The 21,051-nt window shown below is 38.7% G+C and overlaps 1 protein-coding gene and 1 long non-coding RNA gene across 12 annotated transcripts in view; one reads left to right on the top strand and one right to left on the bottom strand.

Moving 5' to 3' along the window:
* The window catches only part of RBMS2 (RNA binding motif single stranded interacting protein 2), an 80,060-nt gene that overhangs the window by 7,432 nt on the left and 51,577 nt on the right, over positions 1-21,051 (top strand). For 5 of the 11 annotated variants that reach the window (XM_046660828.1, XM_046660848.1, XM_046660806.1 and 2 more), the window contains exon 1: positions 13,223-13,400. The exons of 2 other annotated variants lie outside the window; for them this stretch is intronic. In XM_046660828.1, coding sequence (XP_046516784.1) covers positions 13,335-13,400 — 66 coding nt within the window. In that variant the 5' untranslated portion in view covers positions 13,223-13,334. Of the gene's footprint in view, positions 1-11,713; positions 12,048-12,356; positions 12,425-13,222; positions 13,401-21,051 lie in introns of those variants that run through there. 4 more of the 11 variants (XM_046660867.1, XM_046660859.1, XM_046660884.1 and 1 more) reach the window with 3 other exon arrangements.
* On the bottom strand, positions 11,568-13,698 carry LOC124239279 (uncharacterized). Its single transcript, XR_006888594.1, has 4 exons — positions 13,560-13,698; positions 12,744-12,928; positions 12,617-12,637; positions 11,568-11,672 (listed from the first exon to the last, which is right to left on the bottom strand). It is a non-coding gene; the product is annotated as an uncharacterized LOC124239279 (long non-coding RNA).

Here is a 21,051-nt window from a genome sequence, read left to right as displayed (position 1 = left end):
TTTATACAGGAAAAAAACCCAGTTTTATGTGGGAGTGCTGTGAAACCTTCAAAGAATAGATAATCCTAATCTTATGCACTTTGTTCCAAGAAATAGAAAAGAAGGAAAACTTCACAACTTGTTTTGTTAAGTTAGTATAAACTTTAAAACCAAAACCAGACAAGGACAGTGTAAGAAAAATAAATTATAAAGACATAAGTGCAAAAGTCATAGAATATATATTTTATGACCAAATAGTATTTGTCCCAAGGATGCTAGAATGGTTTAACATTAGAACATATGCATAATTTACCACATCAACAGATTAAGAGACAAAATCTATTTGTTGCTTCTGGTCATTGCAGAAAAGGTATTTGATAAAATTAAATACCTATGCATCTTCAAAGCTCTTAGCGAACTAGACAAGGAGAGGAACATCCTGATAAACCTGATTTGTTAGGGAACAGGCCTGGTCTCACATCTTCTGTTAAATATTTTTTCAGAGGTCTTATTGTCCAATAAGACAAGAAAAGAAAGAGAAATAAATGGTATAAGGATTACAAGAAAAAACCCCAAAACTTTTATTATTCACAAATGATATTTATGAGGAAAATCCAAGTGAATCTACAGGTAAATTGTTGGGGCTAATAAGAGAGTTCAACAAGGTTGCTAGATAAAAGATCAGTATTCACAATTCAGTAATCTTCCTATACTGAAGTAATATCTATGCCTGGTTATGATAACATTAAAAACTGAGAAGTATATATGAATAAACCTAATATAGGATGCATAAGAATTTTATGGAGAAACTATTAAATGGAAAGGTATACCATATATTCCAAACTCTAAGCTGGCTCCCATGATCCTCCTGGGATTCATGCCCTTGTGTAATTCCTTCCTCTGGAGTATGAACGGGACCGGTGATTTGCTTCTAACAGAATATGGCAAAGGGGACTCCCTTCTTGGCTTTCAAGAAGCAAGCTGCCATGTTGTGAGCTGCCCTAAGGAGAGGGCCACATGGCAATGAGTTGAAAACAGCCCCCAGGCAACACCTAGCAAGAAACTGAGGCCCTTAGTCTAACAGCCTGCAAGGACCTGATTGCTGCCAAAAATCCTGTCACAGAAGTGGATCCTTCCTAACTTGAGCCTCAGATGAGAACTCAGCCCTGGCCAACACTTTGCTGCCTAGCAAGCCATGCCCAGACACCTCACCCAGGGAAACTGTGAGATAATAAATGTCGTTTTACACCACTGAGTTTGCAGTAATATTGTTATGCAGCAATAGATAACTAATATGCCATGTTCAATGGGGGGAAACAATATCAAAAAAAGATAGACGCTCTCCTCAAGGTAATTTATAAATTTAGCATGATTCCAATCAAAATCTCAACAGGGAGCCAGCTCTGATGGCCTAGTGGTTAAAGTTCGGTACTCACAACTTCCGCATCCTGGGTTTGCTTCCCGGTCATGAAGCTACACTACGTGTCTGTCAGTTGCCATGTTGTGGTGGCGGCTCACATAGAAGAGCTAGAAGGACTTAACAACTAAGATATACAACCATGCACTGGGGCTTTGGGGAGAAAAAAAAGAAAGAGAGGAAGATTGGCAACAGATGTGAGCTCAGGGTGAGTCTTTCTCTGCAAAAAAGGGAGAAAGAAACGTTTATATTAAAAAATTCTCAACAGGGTTTTGCACAGAATTTACATGAATCCTAAAATTTTTGTGGAAGACAAAACAGCCAAGAGAAGCCAGGATAATTTTGAAAAAGAATGATGAAGGGGCTGGACTTCCCTCCAGGATAGCAAAGCTTTATATAAAGTAATATTGTTAAAAATGTGATTAACTTTTTAAAAATTGCAAACTGTTTTCCAAAGTGCCTGCACCATTTTACCTTCCCACCAGCAATGTATGAGGGTTCTAGTTTCTCTACGTCCTCATCAGCACTTGTTATTGTCTGTGTTTTTATAATAGTATCTCAGTGTTGTTTTAATTTGCATTTCCCTGATGTGTAATGATTCCGAGCTGCTTTTCCTGTGCTTGTTAGTCTTTTAGATGTCTTTGGTGAAATGTCTATTCAACTCTTTTACCTATTTTTTTACTTGGGTTATTGTCTTATTATTGAATTGTAAGAGTTCTTTATATACTCTAGATACAATTTGTTTATTAGATACATGATTTGCAATATTTTCTTCCAGCCAGTGGCTTGTTTTTCATTTTCTTTTTTTTTTTTAATTATTTTTTTTAAAGACTGGCACCTGAGCTAACATCTATTGCCAAACTTCTTTTTTTTTTTTTGTTCTCTTCTTCTCCCCAAAGCCCCCAAGTACATAGTTGTGTATTCTAGCTGTAGGTCCTTCTGGCTCTGCTATGTGGGATGCCTCCTTAGCGTGGCTTGATGAGTGGCGCTAGGTCCACACCCAGAATCTGAACCAGTGAAACCCTGGGCTGCCAAAGTGGAGCTTGCGGACTTAACCACTTAGCCACAGGGCCAGGCCCCTTGTTTTTTCATTTTCTTAATGGTATCTTTTGAAAGTCAAAAGTTTTAAATTGTAATGAAGTCCAATTTATCATGTTTTTCTTTTGTGGCTCATACTTTTGGTGTTATGTCTAAGAACTCTGCTAGCCCAGAGTCATGAAGATTTTCTCCTATGTTTTCTTTTAGAAGACTGTAGTTTTAGTATTTGCATTTAATTCTGTGATCCATTTTGAGTTAATTTTTGTGTATGGTATGAGGTAAGAGTCTAATTTTATTTTTTTACGCGTTGATGTCCAAGTATCCCAGCATTATTTGTGGAGAAATTCTTTCCTCATTGTATTGTCTTGGCACCTTCATTGAAAATTAATTGACCATAGGGGCTGGCCCCGTGGCCGAGTGGTTAAGTTTGCGCGCTGATGGCCCAGTGTTTCGTTGGTTCGAATCCTGGATGTCGACATGGCACTGCTCATCAAACCACACTGAGGCAGCGTCCCACATGCCACAACTAGAAGGTCCCACAACGAAGAATGTACAACTATGTACCAGGGGGCTTTGGGGAGAAAAAGGAAAAAAATAAAATCTTTAAAAAAAAAAAAGAAAATTAATTGACCACAGATATAAAGATTTCTTTCTGGTCTCTCAATTCTGTTCCATTGATCTGTATTCCTATTTTTACACCAATACCACATTCTCTTGATTACTTTAGCTTTATAATAGGTTTTGAAATCTATTAGTGTAAATGTTTCAGCTTTGTTCTTTTTTTAAATGGTTTTGGTTTTCCTAGGTCCTTTGCATTTTCATCAACTTCTACAAAGAAGCCTGCTAGGATTTTGATAGGAATTGCATCAATTTTGGGAAAATTACCATCTTAACAATTACTTCTTTAATTTCTCTCAGCAATGTTTTATAATTTTCACTGCATAAATTTTATATTTGTTTTGTTAAATTTATTCCTAAATATTTAAAACCTTTTGGTACTATGGTTAATGGAATTGTTTCCTTTTCTTTTTTTTTTTTAAAGATTTTATTTTTCCTTTTTCTCCCCAAGGCCCCCCATTACATAGTTGTATTTTTTTAGTTGTGGGTCCTTCTAGTTGTGGCATGTGGGACACTGCCTCAGCGTGGCTTGATGAGCGATGCCATGTCCATACCCAGGATCCAAACCCGCAAAACCCTGGGCCTCTGAAGTGGAATGCGCAAACTTAACCACTCAGCCACGGGGTCAGCCCCCTGGAATTGTTTTCTTAATTTCATTTTAGTCTGTTTATTCCTAGTGTTTAGAAATACAGTTGATTTTTGTATTTTGGTCTTGTATCCTATGATCTCACTGGACTCATTTATTAATTCTAGTAGTTTTATTGTGGGTTCCTTAGAATTTTCTACGTAGATAATCATGTTCTTTGTGAATAAAGACAATTTTACTTCTTCCTTTCCAATCTGGATGCCTTTAAGCTATTTGATTTTTTTTGTTTTTTTTTTTTAAAGATTGGCACCTGAGCTAACCACTGTTGCCAATCTACCTTTTTTTTTTTCCTCCCCAAATCCCCCCAGCACATAGTTGTGTATTTTTCATTGTCGGTCCTCCTAGTTGTGGCATGTGGGACGCCGCCTCAACGTGGCCTGACGAGTGGTGCCGTGTCCGTGCCCAGGATCCGAAACAGCGAAACCCTGGACCATTGAAGCAGAGCGCATGAACTTAACCATTTGGCTACGTGGCTGGCCCCTAAGCTATTTGGCTTTGTTATTGTTAGTTTGTTGTTGTTTGCAGGCTGTTGGCTTTTTCTTAGTGCATTGTCTAGAACTTCCAGCATAATGTTGAATAGAAATGGTGAGAGCAGATACCCTTGCCTTGTCCTGATTTTAGGGGGAATGCATTCAGTCTTTCAGCATTAAGCATGATGTTAGCTGTAGTGTTTTCAGAACTGTTCTTTATCTTTCAAATTTAGGAAATCCCCACCTATTATTAGTTAGTTGAGAGGTTTTATCATGAATGAGTATTAGATTTTGTCAAATGTTTGTTCTGCATCTATTGAGATGATCATGTGGATTTTTTCCTTTGTTCTATTAGTATGCCGTATAAAATTACTTGATTATTGGTCGTTTAACCAGCCTTGCATTCCTGGAATAAATCCCAATTGGTCATTGTGTATAAACCCTTTTTAGATGTTTCTGAATTCAGTTTGCTAATATTTTGTTAAAGTTTTTTACATCTATATTCATAAGGGATAATTTTATATAGTTTTTTTTTCTATGATACCCAATCAGTTTTTAACCTAGTGGTTTTAGTAACCTTTGATAATCATTGCCTAGATCAACTGTTTTACTAGGGGTTGCAAAGTGGTGCTTTTCTATTGTTTCTTTTTTTAAAAAAAATTATTTTTTTGAGGAGGATTAGCCCTGAGCTGACATCTGTGCCCATCCTCCTCTACTTTATATGTGGGACGCCTGCCACAGCATGGCTTGATAAGCGGTGTGTAGGTCTGCACCCGGGATCAGAACCAGTGAACCCCAGGCCGCTGAAGTGGAATGTGCAGACTTAACTGCTGGGCCACCAGGCCAGCCCCTATTCTTTCTTATTTCTTTATTATTTTGAATTCTTCTTTAAAGAAGATCTTTGCTTCATCAACTGTTTGATTATTCAGAGATACAGTTCATACAGAAAAGGTAGGCTATATATTTGATTTGTTTCTTTTTACTTGCTAATTCTGAGAATAAGTTGGTTCAATAATATCCTCTAAAGGTGATCAGAGTTTTAAAAAATTATTATGAATTTTAATAACTTTGATGTGTTTACATTCTTTGTGATTGTTATTCTTTTTGATGTTCAACTTGTCCTATCTTTGGACAGTGGAAGACCCCTCTAGACTCTTGAATCCTTTTTTTTTTTTTTTGAGGAAGATTAGCCCTGAGCTAACTACTGCCAGTCCTCCTCTTTTTTGCTGAGGAAGACTGGCCCTGAGCTAACAACTGTGCCCATCTTCCTCTACTTTATATGTGGGACGCCTACCACAGCATGGTGTGCCAAGCAGTGCCATGTCCACATCCGGGATGCGAACCTGCAAACCCCGGGCTGCCGAGAAGCGGAACATGCGAACTTAACCACTGTGTCACTGGGCTGGCCCCTCTTGAATCCTTTTTTTTAAAATTTTTTTAAATTTTTTTTCCTTTTTCTCCCCAAAGCCCCCCGGTACATAGTTGTATATTCTTAGTTGTGGGTCCTTCTAGTTGTGGCATGTGGGACACCGCCTCAGTGTGGCTTGAGGAGCGGTACCATGTCCGCGCCCAGGATTCGAACCAACGAAATACTGGGCCGCTTGCAGCCGAGCGTGCGAACTTAACCACTGGCCACGGGGCCGGCCCCCTTGAATCATTTTGACACAACTCCAGCAGGGTATTTTTTTGATAGTTGACAGATTGTTTTATTAACAATCAAAAAACTCACACTTGTTACAATAGGAAAATAAATGCTTCATCAATGAATAATTAAAACTATCTTGGACTTTATATGATTTTTAATGTGTTCTAGGTTTGATGCATATCTTAGAAGACAGGACATTAGCTTGCTGGAGTCATTGGGGTATGACTGAAAATGAGAAACAGTAATTTATAAGACATTTACCTAAGAGCTTTCCCATATGGTAGTTCCTCTGAAATTACAACAGGAAATAAGATTTTTATATTTATACTTGGTTTTAGACAAACATCAATCTTAGTTTTATTATTTTGATGTTACCTTTTTAAAGGGACTCAATGAAAATTCATACCTCATTTTAAGATCATGAATTTGAGGTGAACGGTAAAACAACCCTAGTAGTTTTTGATAGCTTCTTTGCTTACTGGTATGAATATACCTTGTGCATATTGTCGTATTTTTGCCATTGTATCTTTGAGATACATTCCTAGAAGTAGAACTGTTAGGTTAAAGGGTAAAAGCATGTGTAATTTTGCTAGATAGTGTGAAAGGAGATATGCTGTTTTGCATTTCCACGAACAATATATGAGAGTACCTTTTTACCACCATCTCTCCAACAGTTTGTTGTCAAGCCTGGATTTTTACCAGTCTGGTAGGGAGAAATGGTATCTCCATGTAGTTTTAATTTTAGTATATTTTTTATGTTCAACAACACACTTTAATAAGTTGATGATAGTGATGTTGTGATGTCGTGATCGTGGTGATAGTGAAGTTGATGACTAACGTATAAAGAAAGAAATTTGCCATTAGCTAGCTGAAATTTAATGAGTTGGCTCTGACCCTCAAGCTGCAAGTTATTTATTTAGATTTGTAGTAAGGAGTAAGATGGATTTGTTAAGACAGCTACTATGTTAATAAAATATTCAATTTGCAAAAAAAAAAGGATGGTCTTTTTGTACTCAACATGGTATAGTAAATATCATGTATGGGTGAAAGAAATACATCTCATAGTTGTAAAATGCCTTATAACCGACAAAGTACTTTTACAGTCATTATGTGATTTGACTATCACAAGCCCTGAGATATGGGACAGATCCTATGCCCACTTTGTAAAAGGAGAAATTGATGTTTTAAAAAATTGAGATTTTCCAGTTTCACATAGCAGATGGTAGAGCTGGGTTTAAAGATTTTATTTTTCCTTTTTCTCCCCAAAGCTCCCTGGTACATAGTTGTATATTTTTAGTTATGGGTCCTTCTAGTTGTGGCATGTGGGACGCCACCTCAGCGTGGCCTGATGAGGGGTGCTGTGTCAGCGCCCAGGATCCGAACGACTGAAACCCTGGGCGGCGGAAGCGGAGCCCGTGAACTTAACCGCTGAGCCACGGGGCCGGTCCCCAGAGCTGGGTTTAAATTTCAAACTTCTGATCTACCTGTATACAAATTCTGTACTTTGTTTTCTTGGTATTTGCTAAAGGATGCACAACCTGTATTACCCAGGAGGTGGCAGTGTTCTCTTAATAGCCATTGGGAATTCACTTTCCCATTGGAGACACTTGAAGTGAAAATCGTATTCTTTCAGCTAACATTCTTGAGCATGAATTATGTTTAGGTGTCCAAGATAAAAAGATTAGTAAAGTTGGTGGCTGCTTCCTAGGAGCTCATGATTTGGGTACAAGAAATGGGACAGTCAGGCAGAGTTAAAAGCTTACCAAAGTTTGTGCAAAATGCTATGGGAGTGCAGTTTATAATGGACCTTTTGAGGTGGTACCTTTTTAATGTGATAATAGGAGTATAGTTTTATCTAGTGTAGAAAGGAGAGACACAAGTAAATGCAAGCTCTATGACTGCCTGATGACACAAAAGTAAGCAATAAGAGGAATGTAGTATATATTGTAAATATAAAGGAAAAAGCTCCTAGATGTCCTAATGTGCTGTTCTGTCACTGTCAACACTATTTTCAGCATTTTTAATGAGTAATATCTTTTCAAATTAAATTTAGTATTGAGATGCTCCATTCCTTCAGTGAACAAATATTTCTTAATTTTAAATTAGCTGGGTGATTGTTAAATGCTAGGGATATGATAGTGTACACAAAACAGGCACAGTCCCTGTCCTCATCAAAATTATGTTTCTGGTAAAACCTGCTAGTGACTAGTGGCCTTATAAATAATGTATATTGATATTTTAGAAACTTTTTTTTTTTGAGGAAGACTAGCCCTGAGCTAACATCTGCTGCCAGTCCTCCTCTTTTTGCTGAGGAAGACTGGCCCTGAGCTAACATCTGTGCCTGTCTTCCTCTGTTTTGTGTGCGATTCCTGCCACCTCATTGCTTGATAAGTGGTGCGCATGTTTGCACCTAGGATCCGGGGATCCAAACCGGCGAACCCAGGGCAACCAAAGTGGAGCTCACAAACTTAACTGCTGTGCCACCAGGCAGGCCCTTCCTTTATTACTTCTGACCCAAAAATGTACATTAGAAGTTTTAGTTTTATAGGTGTATCAGATTGGTCTGGAAGGATGTTGAATTGCGAGAAAGAAAGTCTGGATTCTGGTGTGAGTTGTGCCATTATTTGACCCCCATGACCTTGTGCAAGTGAGTTTCCCTCTCTGTTTTCTTTCCCCCCATCTGAAAATGAGAGAGGACAAAGGAACGGAACTACCCGATTAATCAGTATTCTGACGCGTCATCCCACGGTCTCACACTTTTTGCAGTGATAGATTTAACCATATGAAATTGCCGTTATTTACCTATTTGAAAAGATTCATATTTGACCTATAGAAACAGTCATTTCATTTGCTTCAACATAATTGTTGAGTTCAGTTGCGGCCCTATTGGGATTATCTGAGTTACTTATTTTAGGGATAGCTGAGGCCAAGTAAAATTAATGTCTCAGGTGTGAAGGAAACATACATTTAGAAAATATAATATTACCATATAATCAATGCAGACCTTTCTGGGCATTCGTAGAATCCAGTCTAGTCTTTCTCCATGATGCTGATTTTCTGGCCCAGGGATTCTAGGTGATTTGATTCTTACGTTTCTTTAGTGTCTGGCAAAGGAAAAGTCGACTTGAAAATTTTGTTAGGAGGTTCCTTGTAGTGATTTTTGTTGGGAAGTATCTGTGGCTATAGGAGAGGAGAGCATACTGATATCCAGGGTGTGAGGTAAATAATTCTTGAGTTGTCTTTTTCCCTGTTTTCCAATGAGTTAAGTCAAGGAGTTGCGAGGGCAAACTTTCCCAATTTCTAGTTTTAGACCAATTTTTTCATTCCATCCTACATCAGAAGGGAGCAGGGCTAAGCTTTCTTTGTTGTTTGATGCAACTCCTTAAGTTTTCCTTAACAGTTAAATAAACTCTTTTTTCCACTCTTTCCTAAGGCTTTACCCTCATCTCTTTACCATGAAATAAATCCAACTTTTTGGTTTGTTTCCATTACCTAGTCTTTTGGGCATAAAGGTTAAGCAGCAGGAAGAAAGATACTCCAGAGAGAATATTAATAGCTTGTGTGTGTGTGTGGGGTGGGGGGTGGTGGTGCTCTTTTTGTCGCTTATATACCTTGTTCAAGTGTCTAAACCACATGCAGAGCTCCACTAGCAAACTGGCCCTGTCTCCCTCTTTCAGACACATGTGCGCATCAGCCTGGCTCCAGTCCACTGTCTGTCTAGGTCCAGCACCTCTGAAGGTAGTACATTCTTCTGAGTCCTGCCACCTGACGTGAAGGGGCCAATGGTGGCATGCAGACATCTTTCAACATACAGATCAGGGTTGATCTAGCCCCAACTCCTTTGCCGGAGATACTTATTTAAAAGTATTGTTTTTCTGGAGAAATCATGAACTAGTCCTTATTGAATCTGGGGTACAACTGTCTCTTTTCAAGAGACGTTCCAAATAACTCTTATTTTACTTTTTCCCTCTTGGGAAAAACAACTCTTGGGTGCTGGGCCCATGAGAACCAAGAATTTGAGAGGCATTGACTAAATCTAGAAAAATGTGGGCAATATGATGAGCAAAGCAGATGGTGGGGAGGCAAGATAAACACACTGGAAGAAATAGGATCCTTCCTCCTCTCATGTATCTCCTCAGTCTAACCACAGACCTCCACTACTGTCTCCATCACCTCCCCAAATTCCATAACCTCTTTTAAAAATATACTTACCAGAGTAAAGGATGCATTGTACAGTCTTGTTGATGCTCTTTGACATCATTAACCCACAAATCTGGGTCATTTTACTTCTGTGGCCCTAAACTTATTATAATGGCTATAAACACCTAGGTTTTTATATTAGTTCATATAAAATAGTATTTATTTAATTGGATTCTTCTTCATCTCCCTTCTGTCTGATACTGTCTAGTTTTGGGGTAGAGAGATTGTGTTAAAGCTTCGGATGCATGAAAATCCTACCTTTTTTTCTAGGCCTATTTCTATTTCTTAGAGTGGTAGGAGACTCAAGAGAAATGGGAGCTGGGATGTCTTGTATCGAGTGCATTTTGATTCTGAGTTATTTTGTTTCTTTTTTTCTAGAGATAAGAGACGTTCCATCCATTTCCAGTAGATGGAAAATTGTGAAAAGAATTTTCAAATAATCAGATTGTTTGCTCATGGAAGGTAGAGAAAGAGAAGAAATTGAATTGAATGATTCCTGAAACTTTTTATCCAGTATTTCCAGTTAGATAGTTTAGCCTGCCTAGTTCTAGTATAACCTTTTGAATGTAACTTAGATACTAGTTTTTGGAAATGTTCACTTCAGATCATTAGATCTGGGTTATACATTACCCAGAGGGGCACACAATGGGAGACAGTAATCAATCATAGTCGAGCTGACACCTATTGAGTGTTTACCAAGTGCCAGGCACCTTGGGTCTAAGGCCTTTGTATGCATTGCTTTGTTTCATTTCACTGCAATTTTAGGAGTTAGATACTATTTATTTATTATATAGATGAGAAAAGTAAGGTTCAGACATGGGAGGTAATTCTCCTAGTGTCACTCAGCTTCTGAGTGACAGGATTGAACCAGAACTTAGATTTGATTCCAAAGGCTAATGAAGTAGGTATTAAATCCATTTTGCAAATTAGTGAATTAGAGATGTTAAGTAACCTGGCATGAAGTCACATAAATAGTAACTAACGATGGTGTCAGGATTTGAACTCATGTCTGCTTCTCTCTCAAACTCGTGGTTTTAACTATTTTAAATTCTAAGATATCACTGAGCATTACAGAATGCAGTAGAACACAACACATGGAGAATATTAGAATTTCAAAAAAATAAAATTAGGTTGACTGCCATCATAACTGTTGCCAATCTTTTTTTTTTTCTGCTTTATCTCCCCAAATCCCCCCGTACCTAGTTGTATATCTTAGTTGCAGGTCCTTCTAGTTGTGGGATGTGGGACACCGCCTCAACGTGGCCGTCTCAACGTGGCCTGACAAGCCGCGCCCAGGATCCGAACCCTCGGCCTCTGCAGCAGAGCGTGCGAACTTAACCACTGGCCACGGAGCCGGCCTCATATGAATCCTGTTATTAATCAGGCCTTAAAGATTAAGGTTTTTCTACCACATTGTTAGGCTAAGGGAGAAGACATCAACTAAGGGCCTAAATGGCAAGGGTAACTTGGCATGTGATGAATGAGACTCTCTGAGGGCAGAAAAGGGACTTTAAAAAAAAATATGGTATCACTGAGAGATGCCTTTATTCATTTATTTACTGCATTTGGCTGCTGTGCTTCCAATCTCGGTTGCAATTCCCACGTTGAGGCTGCTCCCACCCTTCCTGTGTCCCTTGAGCTGAGCAGGCACTTCCTGTCCTATTGGAAATGAAAGTTAGAGATTGAGGGTGTAGTGTGTGTGTATTTACTCTGCAGAACGTTAGTACTGTCTGTCCCATTATCGTAGGAAAAGGTGACAGGAAAACTAGAATACGGAGTGGGACTTCACTTAAGGAAGGATTTGGGCTTAATGTGTGTTGTGGCAAAGCAGACAGAGTTAGTTTATTTCTTAAGAGAATTCCATGATGGCAGCAAGGTGGCCTTAAGAAGAGATTTGAAGGCTTTCATTCTACATCCCTGTTCTCCTTGACTGGGTAGGAGTTACTGGGTATCATTCTTAAGTTTTTGGTTTCCTGCAAGTTTCTTTTCTTGTTAAGGCTGCTTCTACAGGACATTCCTTTGAAACTTTTAGAGGTGAGTGCTGTTGCAGCTGTGTGAGGTTCTTGACTAATTTGTGTTCTTCTTTCCTAAGAACTTTGTATTTTTCTTCTCTGTAAACATATGCTTTTTTAAAAATTGAGATCATAATAGTTTATAACATTGTGAAATTTCCGTTGTACATTATTATTTGTCAGTCATCATGTAAATATTTGTGCCCCTTCACCCCTTATGCCCCCCAACTCCCTTCCCCCTGCTAACCAGTAAACTCTTCTCTTTGTCTGTGTGTTTTTTTATCTTCCATATATAAGCATATGCTTTTTAAATAGTTATTTTTTTCTACAGCTCAGAGACTACTTGAAGCAAACATCCCAACTCTGTGAACTTCAATTTGGGCATAAATTCCAGGTTTGGTGAGTAATTCTGGTTGGTTCAGCTTCATGGACCTTGAAGATTAGGAAATCGTGGGGTAAAGAGTCAAGATAGCTTACAATTGTTGAAGAAACCGCTAGGCAATTATATCTCAATAAAGCTGGGGGTGGGGGCAGTGGGAAAGGAAACCACTAGGCACCAAGTTTCATGACGTACTCCAGTTTGACACTTACTTCTTGAGTATGAAGTCACACCTGGAGGAATGGGGAAGAGTGAGAGGCATCAGCCATCAGCATGATCCGAGAGGAATAGAACTGTGAGGGATCTGAAACTCTGTCCCCCATAGTCTGTTTTGCTTACCTCCATTCTTTGGAGAGCTCTTGTTTGTTGTTTCTTCATGCATTAAGATCACTGTAAATATAAAAGGTGCGTGGTGGGGAGAGTCCTCAGCTCATCTCACATGTTCTGTCTCAGTGGTTTTTTTTCCACGTGTTCCCAGTGGTCCCTTTAAATCAAGCTTGAAATCTTCTTTGTATAGCTGAGGTCTAAGAGAAAAAAATCCTCATTGTCTTTTTACTGAGAATTAGAAGTTGTTCATAGAGGAAAGGGGATGGAGTTGAAAGGGGTAGACTTAAGAACTTTTCTTTCTGCTTTAGCTACTAGGCCTGTGAAAAATAAAAAAGATAACATCATGGGCATTAGGACCCAGTGGAAGTGCCTCATTCAGACTCTGGGTTTACTTCTCTCAGTGACGTAAATGGGCAGCCCTAGTTCACTCTGCCCGCCCCCCATCTCTCTCCCTCCTGCTCCTTCTCTCCCCCTTTCTCCTCCCCCTCCCTTCCCCCTCTCCCCTCTCCCTCTCTCTCTTTTTCTCTCCTCTCTTTCCTCTCCCTCTCCCTCTTCCCCCTCCCCTTCCCTCTCCTCTCTCAGTTCCCTAACATTTAAGAGAAAATGCTGCTATCAGTGACTTCCAGGCCTGGGATTTCGACTTTTGGCTATAACAAGAACAACAAGAAGGTATGGAAAAGTGCTTTTTTGGAATCCAGCTACTTCCTTTTCTGGGGATCCGGGAGTGCCCTTGGCTTTAACATTCTCCTTAAGAGGGGAATGGGATTCCTCTCTCTCAGAGCCTCTCTCTGTTCCACTTCCCCCGCTTCTTTCAGCATCTTTTCTCACCTCGTTCTGAAGTTTCAGGAATTTACAGGCCCTGTTTGTGAGGCCTGAGAAGGCAGGGAAATTAAAAACAAATCAGGCTGCAAGTTTGTATCTTTGTGAAATGAAGTTAGTTTGACTTCCTGCTGATAGACTCAATCTCCAGAGGGATAATATGTCATCTCAGACCCTGGCTCCCAGCCCACCCCTCCAAGGTTATGTTCTCTTTTTGATTAACTGTTTCCATTCTCCCCCACTCCGCCTTCCTTCCTACCCATTCCACCTGTATTATCAGGTAGCTGAAATATGGTCAGTGAAATCACAACAGCTTCAAGAACTGGGTAAACTCTTCTAGACTGGATAGAGACCTTGTCCCCCGCAGCCTGCAGGGAAGGAGTCTTAAGAGAACACATACCTTGGGATTCAGGCAGAAAGGTCTGTGACTCTGGGTTCTGCCGCTGAGCTGGTGCTTCAAGCTCTGCAGACAGCCAGGCTCAGCAGGGGTCCTTAGAGTCTGTGATTAACCCACAGCTGCCACAGAGCTGTGCTGTGCTTGGGCAGTGGGCAGTCTGGGGGCCGAGGACGCTCGGACACTCGGACACTCATGCCTACATTTGCCGGGGAATGTCCTTGGCAGTTTCTTGGCATTTGAGGGTACACAGTGCTGCTTAGGAGGAACTTCATGCTGTAGCAGAAAGACCCCTTACCCTCTCACTTGGTGTTGTCGCTGTTCTTTGAAGAAAAGAGGTGCCGTAGACATTTAGGGATCTTGTGCTCATCTGATGGAGTATTGGGGGGTGGGGGGAAGAATTGCTGCTGCTTTCTCATATGCCTGAAGAGACTATTACAGGTAGATTTAAAGTGTCTGATCAAGGCAGTGGGTAAGCATTTAAACCCAAACACTTAGTGTTCATTTATTATTTTATATGGTATTCATTCTGTTTAATGTCCTTAAGAAATATGAGTCCTTACATATTTGTTGGTTATCAATAATATGTATATTACGTATATATATACATAACATATATGGAAATACAATTTTGATAGATGGATATTTCATCTGTCTTTATTCTTTTCAAATCTTACATAGTATGATATGAAAGTTTCCTTTCTAATTTTTTCTCTCCAGGTCTCTCAGGTTACCCAGACTCATTAAAATAAAGCAAAATGAATTCTAGAAATTAGTTTTTTTCCTATTAGGGATTTCATGTATTTGACGCTATCTAAAATCTTTTGTTAGCTCCCCACTCCCTTTCTCTGATTCGTAGTTTAGGAAACATTTAACCAGCTTCCAAATCTAGGATAGTCTAGGGGACAAGAGGTATGACTGTGGATTTGGATTCAGAACTCGTATCTCTTCCTGATAATTTGTAAGGTTTGAGAAGCAATTCAGGAAACATGCAGGAGGGTGGATACATACTTACTAATGTAGTTGTCAAGAATTGTTTGGGTTCTTACAGGTCACTGTTATGATGACATCACTTTGTGGCTATACACGATTCCCTGTATGTCTGTACAGCTTTGTGAATATTGGGTCTGTTTAAACTACAGCATTACTGCATTGCTGTCTGTCTTTGTGTTGACATGTAGGGCTTAATATGTTCATTTCTCTTTTGGGAAGAGTATTTGGATGTGTTTGCTCATGTAATTTGTGCATTTTTACACCCAGGATTAAATTTTTAAAGTAACTTTTATTAGTTTTTAGTAGTAAATGTAAGACATGCCCATTTTTAAAAAATTACACGTAAATAGGTATATAAAATAAAAAGTCAGATCTTCCCTTCATGTCCTGTTCTTTACCCAAATCCCACCCTTCCAGGAAAACAAATTGGTAGCAGTTTGATATATGTATCCTACCAGACATTTTTCTATGACAAGGTAAAATTGTAAGTTTGACATTGGCTTATTTGCCCTCTCTATTAAGAACTCAAGTTTTTCAAGTAGACGAAGTGTTATATAATAAAGTTCTTGGACCTGTCCAAAACATTTAAAAAACTGAAATAAAGAGCAATCAAATTCTCATCTTCTGAAAAGTACATTATAAATATCTGCTTTTATTGTCCATTGTTGTGTTATACAAAAATCCAGAAATAATAGATTTGTAGAGATCTGCTTTTTTTGTTGTTGATAAAGAAGATGGCCCTGAGCTAACATCTGTTGCCAATGTTCCTCTTTTTGCTTGAGGAAGATTGTCACTGAGCTAATACCTGTGCCAGTCATCCTCTATTTTCTATGTGGGACACTGCCACAGCATGGCTTCATGAGCAGTGTCTAGGTCTGTGCCCAGGATCCAAACCTGCGCACCCTGGGCCACAGAAGTGGAGTGCACGAACTTAACCACTACACCACTGGACTGGCCCTTAGATCTGCTTTTTTTTAAGGAGAATTTTTACGTCGTAATTTACTGTAGTCGTCACTTCTAGTTTGTGGAATGAGAATAATTGCCAGTGAGCTCAGTTTGAAAAGCTGTTTGTACACCAATGTTGTGACTTGCTTGTTTGAGGATTGTTTTATTTTGAAAGATATTTGTCTACTTCACTTATCAGGGAAGTTGTTGCCTGAGGAGCCCATGACAGTCATAGTTTTCTTGTTCTTTTTTGGCTGTGGTAAATGTAGGAATATAATCAACAAACCTATAATGCCTGATAAAGGCAGATTGTTTCTCAGGATGTGGTGTTGAATATCTATTCCTTTCTTTGGAATTAAAATAGTCACAAAGGGGGAAATGTGGATTTCAAAGAGAGATTCTGCAAAATAACGTGGTACTTTTTTAAGAAAAACATCTCTTTTAATGGCCTTTGGTTATTCTTGGTTCATTAAAAAAAAAGACTGAAATAAAAAGATCAGAGTTCTAGGGACTCAACACTGTTTCTTCAGGGTTTGAGAGTTTCCTCAGTAGAGAGAGATTTGAGTATAGGTGAGATCTAAAGAGGAAATGTTTGGAACTAAAGGAATTTCTGACTTGCGAAGGGCCTAACCACGCCTTCCCTGACATCATCTTCCTAGCATGTGTTATTATAATTTAACTCCTCAGAGCACCAACAACCATTTCCTTTGGAAAGAAAGAAAAGGGACTGCGTTTAACTTGGGATAATTTGCCTTCCCCAACCTGTTTTGCATGAATTTCTATTTCCTCTTGGTCTTAACATGTTGAACACCAGTGGGGGTTGGGAGGCAATGATGAGATGAAAACTGACTGGTGGGCATTGCCAGATCTTCACTTTTTCAGAAGAAAGTGGGAAGCAATACTATAATTGTACCTCTAACAAAGAGAGAGAATTTTTGTGTGTTTACTACATTTTCATCTAGTTTCCGTCAAATCAAATTTGGTGGAACTGAAGACTAAGAACTCTCAGGTTTAACATCTCTTGACTGGGGGCAGCTATTGGTTCTGTCATCAGTACTAAAGTTAACTTGGTTAAAGTTTAGTGGTAATGTCTTTCCATTGATCTCTCCTTTCCCTTTTTAACACCACTACACTAATTTATGCCCTCATTACTGATTACTACTATAATAAACATCCCACATGATCTCCTTGCATCCTATTTCTCCACCCCCTACCCTTTCCCCACGGGTAATTTTTTTATCTGCTGCCAGAACAATCTTCCCACATTCCAGCAGTCTAGTACTGAGCGTTTCTTGTATAAAACCTTAAAAAAAATTTTTTTTTAAATTTGTATGTGTGAGGAAGATTGGTCCTGAGCTAACATCTGTTGCCAATCTTCCTCTTTTTGCATAAAAACCTTTAATGGCTCTATATTACCTGCTAAACAAAGTCCAAATCCCGAGCCCAGTACCCACTATTTCTCCAGCCCTTCCTTATCTTCCTCACGGCCCCCCATGATTCCATTATGTTCACTCTGCTGCAGCCAGGAGTCTTACCTACAGTTCTCAGGATACACCCTTTGATTGTTGGTTTACATTTCTCATTCCATAAGAAAGTGCGCGGTGAAACAGAAAAATATAGATAAGAAACAGGACAAGGGAAAATATGGATTCGAATATGAGGTTAGTTGGAATTAAAATGCAGATGTGCAAACCATAGAGTTTTATCCTGGAAGATTAGGACTGAAGAATAGCCATTGATTTTGTTAGTGTAGATGTGGTTGGTGACTTTGACAAGCAATTTCAGAGTGGGGAGCAAAGGCAAGGTTAGAGTGGGTTGATGAGTGAAAAAAGGTAAGGAAGTATTCCTTAAAGGGTGTGTATAAACTAATCTTTCAAGAACTTTGATTAAGATAGAGAGCAGAACCCAAAAGGGCTGCCCAGTGGCGCAGGGATTAAGTTCACATGTTCCGCTTTGGCGGCCTGGGGTTTGCCGGTTTGGATCCCAGGTGCAGACATGGCACCGCTTGGCAAACCATGCTGTGGCAGGCGTCCCACATATAAAGTAGAGGAAGGTGGGCACGGATGTTAGCTCAGGGCCAGTCTTCCTCAGCAAAAAGAGGGTTGGCAGCAGATGTTAGCTCAGGGCTAATCTTCCTCCAAAAAAAAAAAAGGATAATGGTAAATTGTGTTCCAAGTGTGTGACATTTGTTCCCATCAACGATGTATAAAATTTACTATAGATTCACGTCCTCTCAACTTGTTGTTAATGTCAGACCTCTCTCACTCTCTCTTAAACCCAGTCTAGTTAGGCTGTTACTTCCACGCTCCACCAAAACTGCTCTTTCATGTTCCTGACTTCCATGCAATGATTTTCATGTTCTTGAATGATCAGTTCTTAGCCCTCATCTTATTTAACCTATTGTCGACACTTGACACAGTTGATCATGCTATTCCTTAAGATGCTTTCTTCATTTGGTTTACAGAATACCATCCCTTCTTGTTCCTCTGGTATCTGTGGCCTCTCCTCTTCACGCTCCTTTGCTGGTTCCTCCTGATTTTCCTGTTCTCTAAACCTTGGATTTCCCCAGGACTCAGTCTTTGAGTTTCTTTTCTCTCTACATTTCTCCCTTCATAATTTTATCTAGTCTTATAGCATTAAATATCACCCATACAATGGCAACTCTCAAATTATATTTCCAACCGGGACTGCCCTCCTGCATTCCAGAGTCATATATCTAACATAACACTTGACATCTCCATTTAGATGTTTATTAGGCATTTCAAAATTAATATGTTTAAAACAGAACTTCTGCCTGCTTTCTGCCTCCCTGCCCTGCCCAAACTGTCTTCCTCGCTGTCTTCTCCATCTCAGTAAATGGTAACTTCATTCTTCCAGGTGCTCAGGCCAAAAACCTTTACTTATCCTTGACTCTTCTCTTTCTCTTACAGCCCCATATCTAATAGCATAATACCAGTATCTACTTTGTTGGACTGTTAGTAATTAATGCCTGATATATTGTAAATGGTCATTAAAGTTAGCAATTATAACTGAAATTACCCATGGAAAATATGATCCATTCTCTTTATTCCTATCTGCATATAAACAAGCTTATAGATTCTCCCAGCTTAAAACAAAAACAAAAACAAAATCTTGCTTTGATCCCACGCCTCTGCCCGTTACTGCCCCATTTCTCTGATCCCTTTCATAATCAAACTTCTTGAAAGACTAGTTCCTATAGAGTCTCTGCTTTCTTACCTCCCACTTTCTTTTTCTTAGTACTGTATTTGTTTTTTATTTTTAATTGTGGTAAAATAGATATAAAATTTACCATCTTATCCATTTTTAAGTGTACAGTATAGTAGTGTTAACTACATTTACATTGTTAGTGCAACCACTCTCCAGAACTCTTTTCATCTTGCAAAACTGAAAGTCTGTACCCATTGAACAACTCTCTTTCTCCCCTCCCCCCAGCCTCTGGCAACCACTTCTACTTTCTGTCTCTATGAATTCTCTAAGTACTTCATATAAGTGGAATCATACAGTATTTTTGTCTTTTTGTGATTGGCTTATTTCACTTAGTGTGATGTCCTCAATATTTATCCATGTTGTAACGTATGTCAGAATTTCCTTGCCTTTTAAGGCTAAGTATTATTCCATTTTATGTATTTACCGCATTTTGTTTATCCATTCATCTGTGAGGGACATTTGGTTTGCTTCCATCTTTTGGCTATTGTGAATAATGTTGTTATGAACTTAGGTGTACAAATATCTCTTCAAGAATCTGCTTTCAGTACTTTTGCGAAAAGTCCCAGAAGTGGAATTGCTGGATCATATGGTAATTCTAGTTTTAATTTTTTGAGGAGCCACCATATTGTTTCCCATAGAGGCTGCAACATTTTACATTCCCACCAATAGTGCACAAGGGTTCTGCTTTCTCTACATTCTTGCCAACACTTACTTTCTGTTTTTTTGATAGTAGCCATCCTAATGGTTTTAAGATGACATCTCATTGTGGTTTTGATTTGCATTTCTCTAATGATTAGTGATGTTGAACATCTTTTCATGTGCTTGTTGGCCATTTGTATATCTTCTTTGGAGAAATATCTATTTAAGTCCTTTGCCCATTTTCTTAGTGGGATTGTTTGTTTTTTGTTGTTGAATTGTAGAAGTTCTTGATAGATTCTGGATATTAACTCCTTATCAGATATATGATTTGGCAATATTTTCTCTCATTTTGTAGGCTGCCTTTTTACTCTGTTGATTGTGTCCTTTGAAGCACAGAGGTTTTTAATTTTGATATAGTCCAATTTATCTATTTTTTCTTTTGTTGTTTGTGCTTTTGGTGTCATATCTGAGTAGTTGCCAAATCTAATCTGATGAAGCTTTTCCCCTCTTGTTTTCTTTCCAGAGTTTTATAGTTTTAGCTCTTATTGTTTAGATCTTTGATTCATTTTGAGTTAATTTTTGTATATAGTGTAAGGTCAGGGTCCAGCTTAATTCTTTTGCAGGTGGATATCCAGTTTTCCCAATAACACTTGAAAAGACAGTTCTTTCCCTGTTGAATGATCTTGGCACCCTTGTCAAAAATCGTTTGACCTTATAAACAGGGTTTTATTTCTGGGCTCTCTATTCTATTCCATTGGTCTATATGTCTTTATGCCAACACCACACTCTTTTGATTACTGTATAGCTTTGTCATAAGTTTGGAAATCGGGAAGTGTGAGACTGCCAACTTTGTTCTTCTTTTTCAAGAATGTTTTAGCTATTCGAGGTGCCTTGAAATTCCAAATGAATTTTAGGATAAATTTTTATTTCTGTAAAAAAAAAAAAAACACCTGTCGTTTGGATTTTGATAGCGCTTATATTGAATCTGTAGAACACTTTGAATAGTAATGACATCTTAAGCGTATTGTCTTCCAATCCATGAGCATGGGATGTCTTTTTATTTATTTGTATCTTCTTTCATTTCTTTCTGTAGTGTTTTGTGGTGTTCAGTATTCAAGTCTTTTACCTCCTTGGTGAAGCTTATTCCTAAGTATATTTTTTTATACTATTGTAAATAGAATTGTTAATTTCCTTTCACATTTTTCATTGTTAGCGTATAGAAATGCAAGTGAGTTTTTTGTTGACTTTTTTTATCCTGCCATTTTGCTGAATTTGTTTATTGCTTCAAACAGCTTTTCTGTG

Source organism: Equus quagga, chromosome 1, assembly GCF_021613505.1.
Source record: "Equus quagga isolate Etosha38 chromosome 1, UCLA_HA_Equagga_1.0, whole genome shotgun sequence".
Lineage (NCBI taxonomy): Eukaryota > Metazoa > Chordata > Mammalia > Perissodactyla > Equidae > Equus > Equus quagga.
Note: the sequence above shows the minus strand (reverse complement) of the source record. Positions and strands in the feature narration are given on the sequence as shown.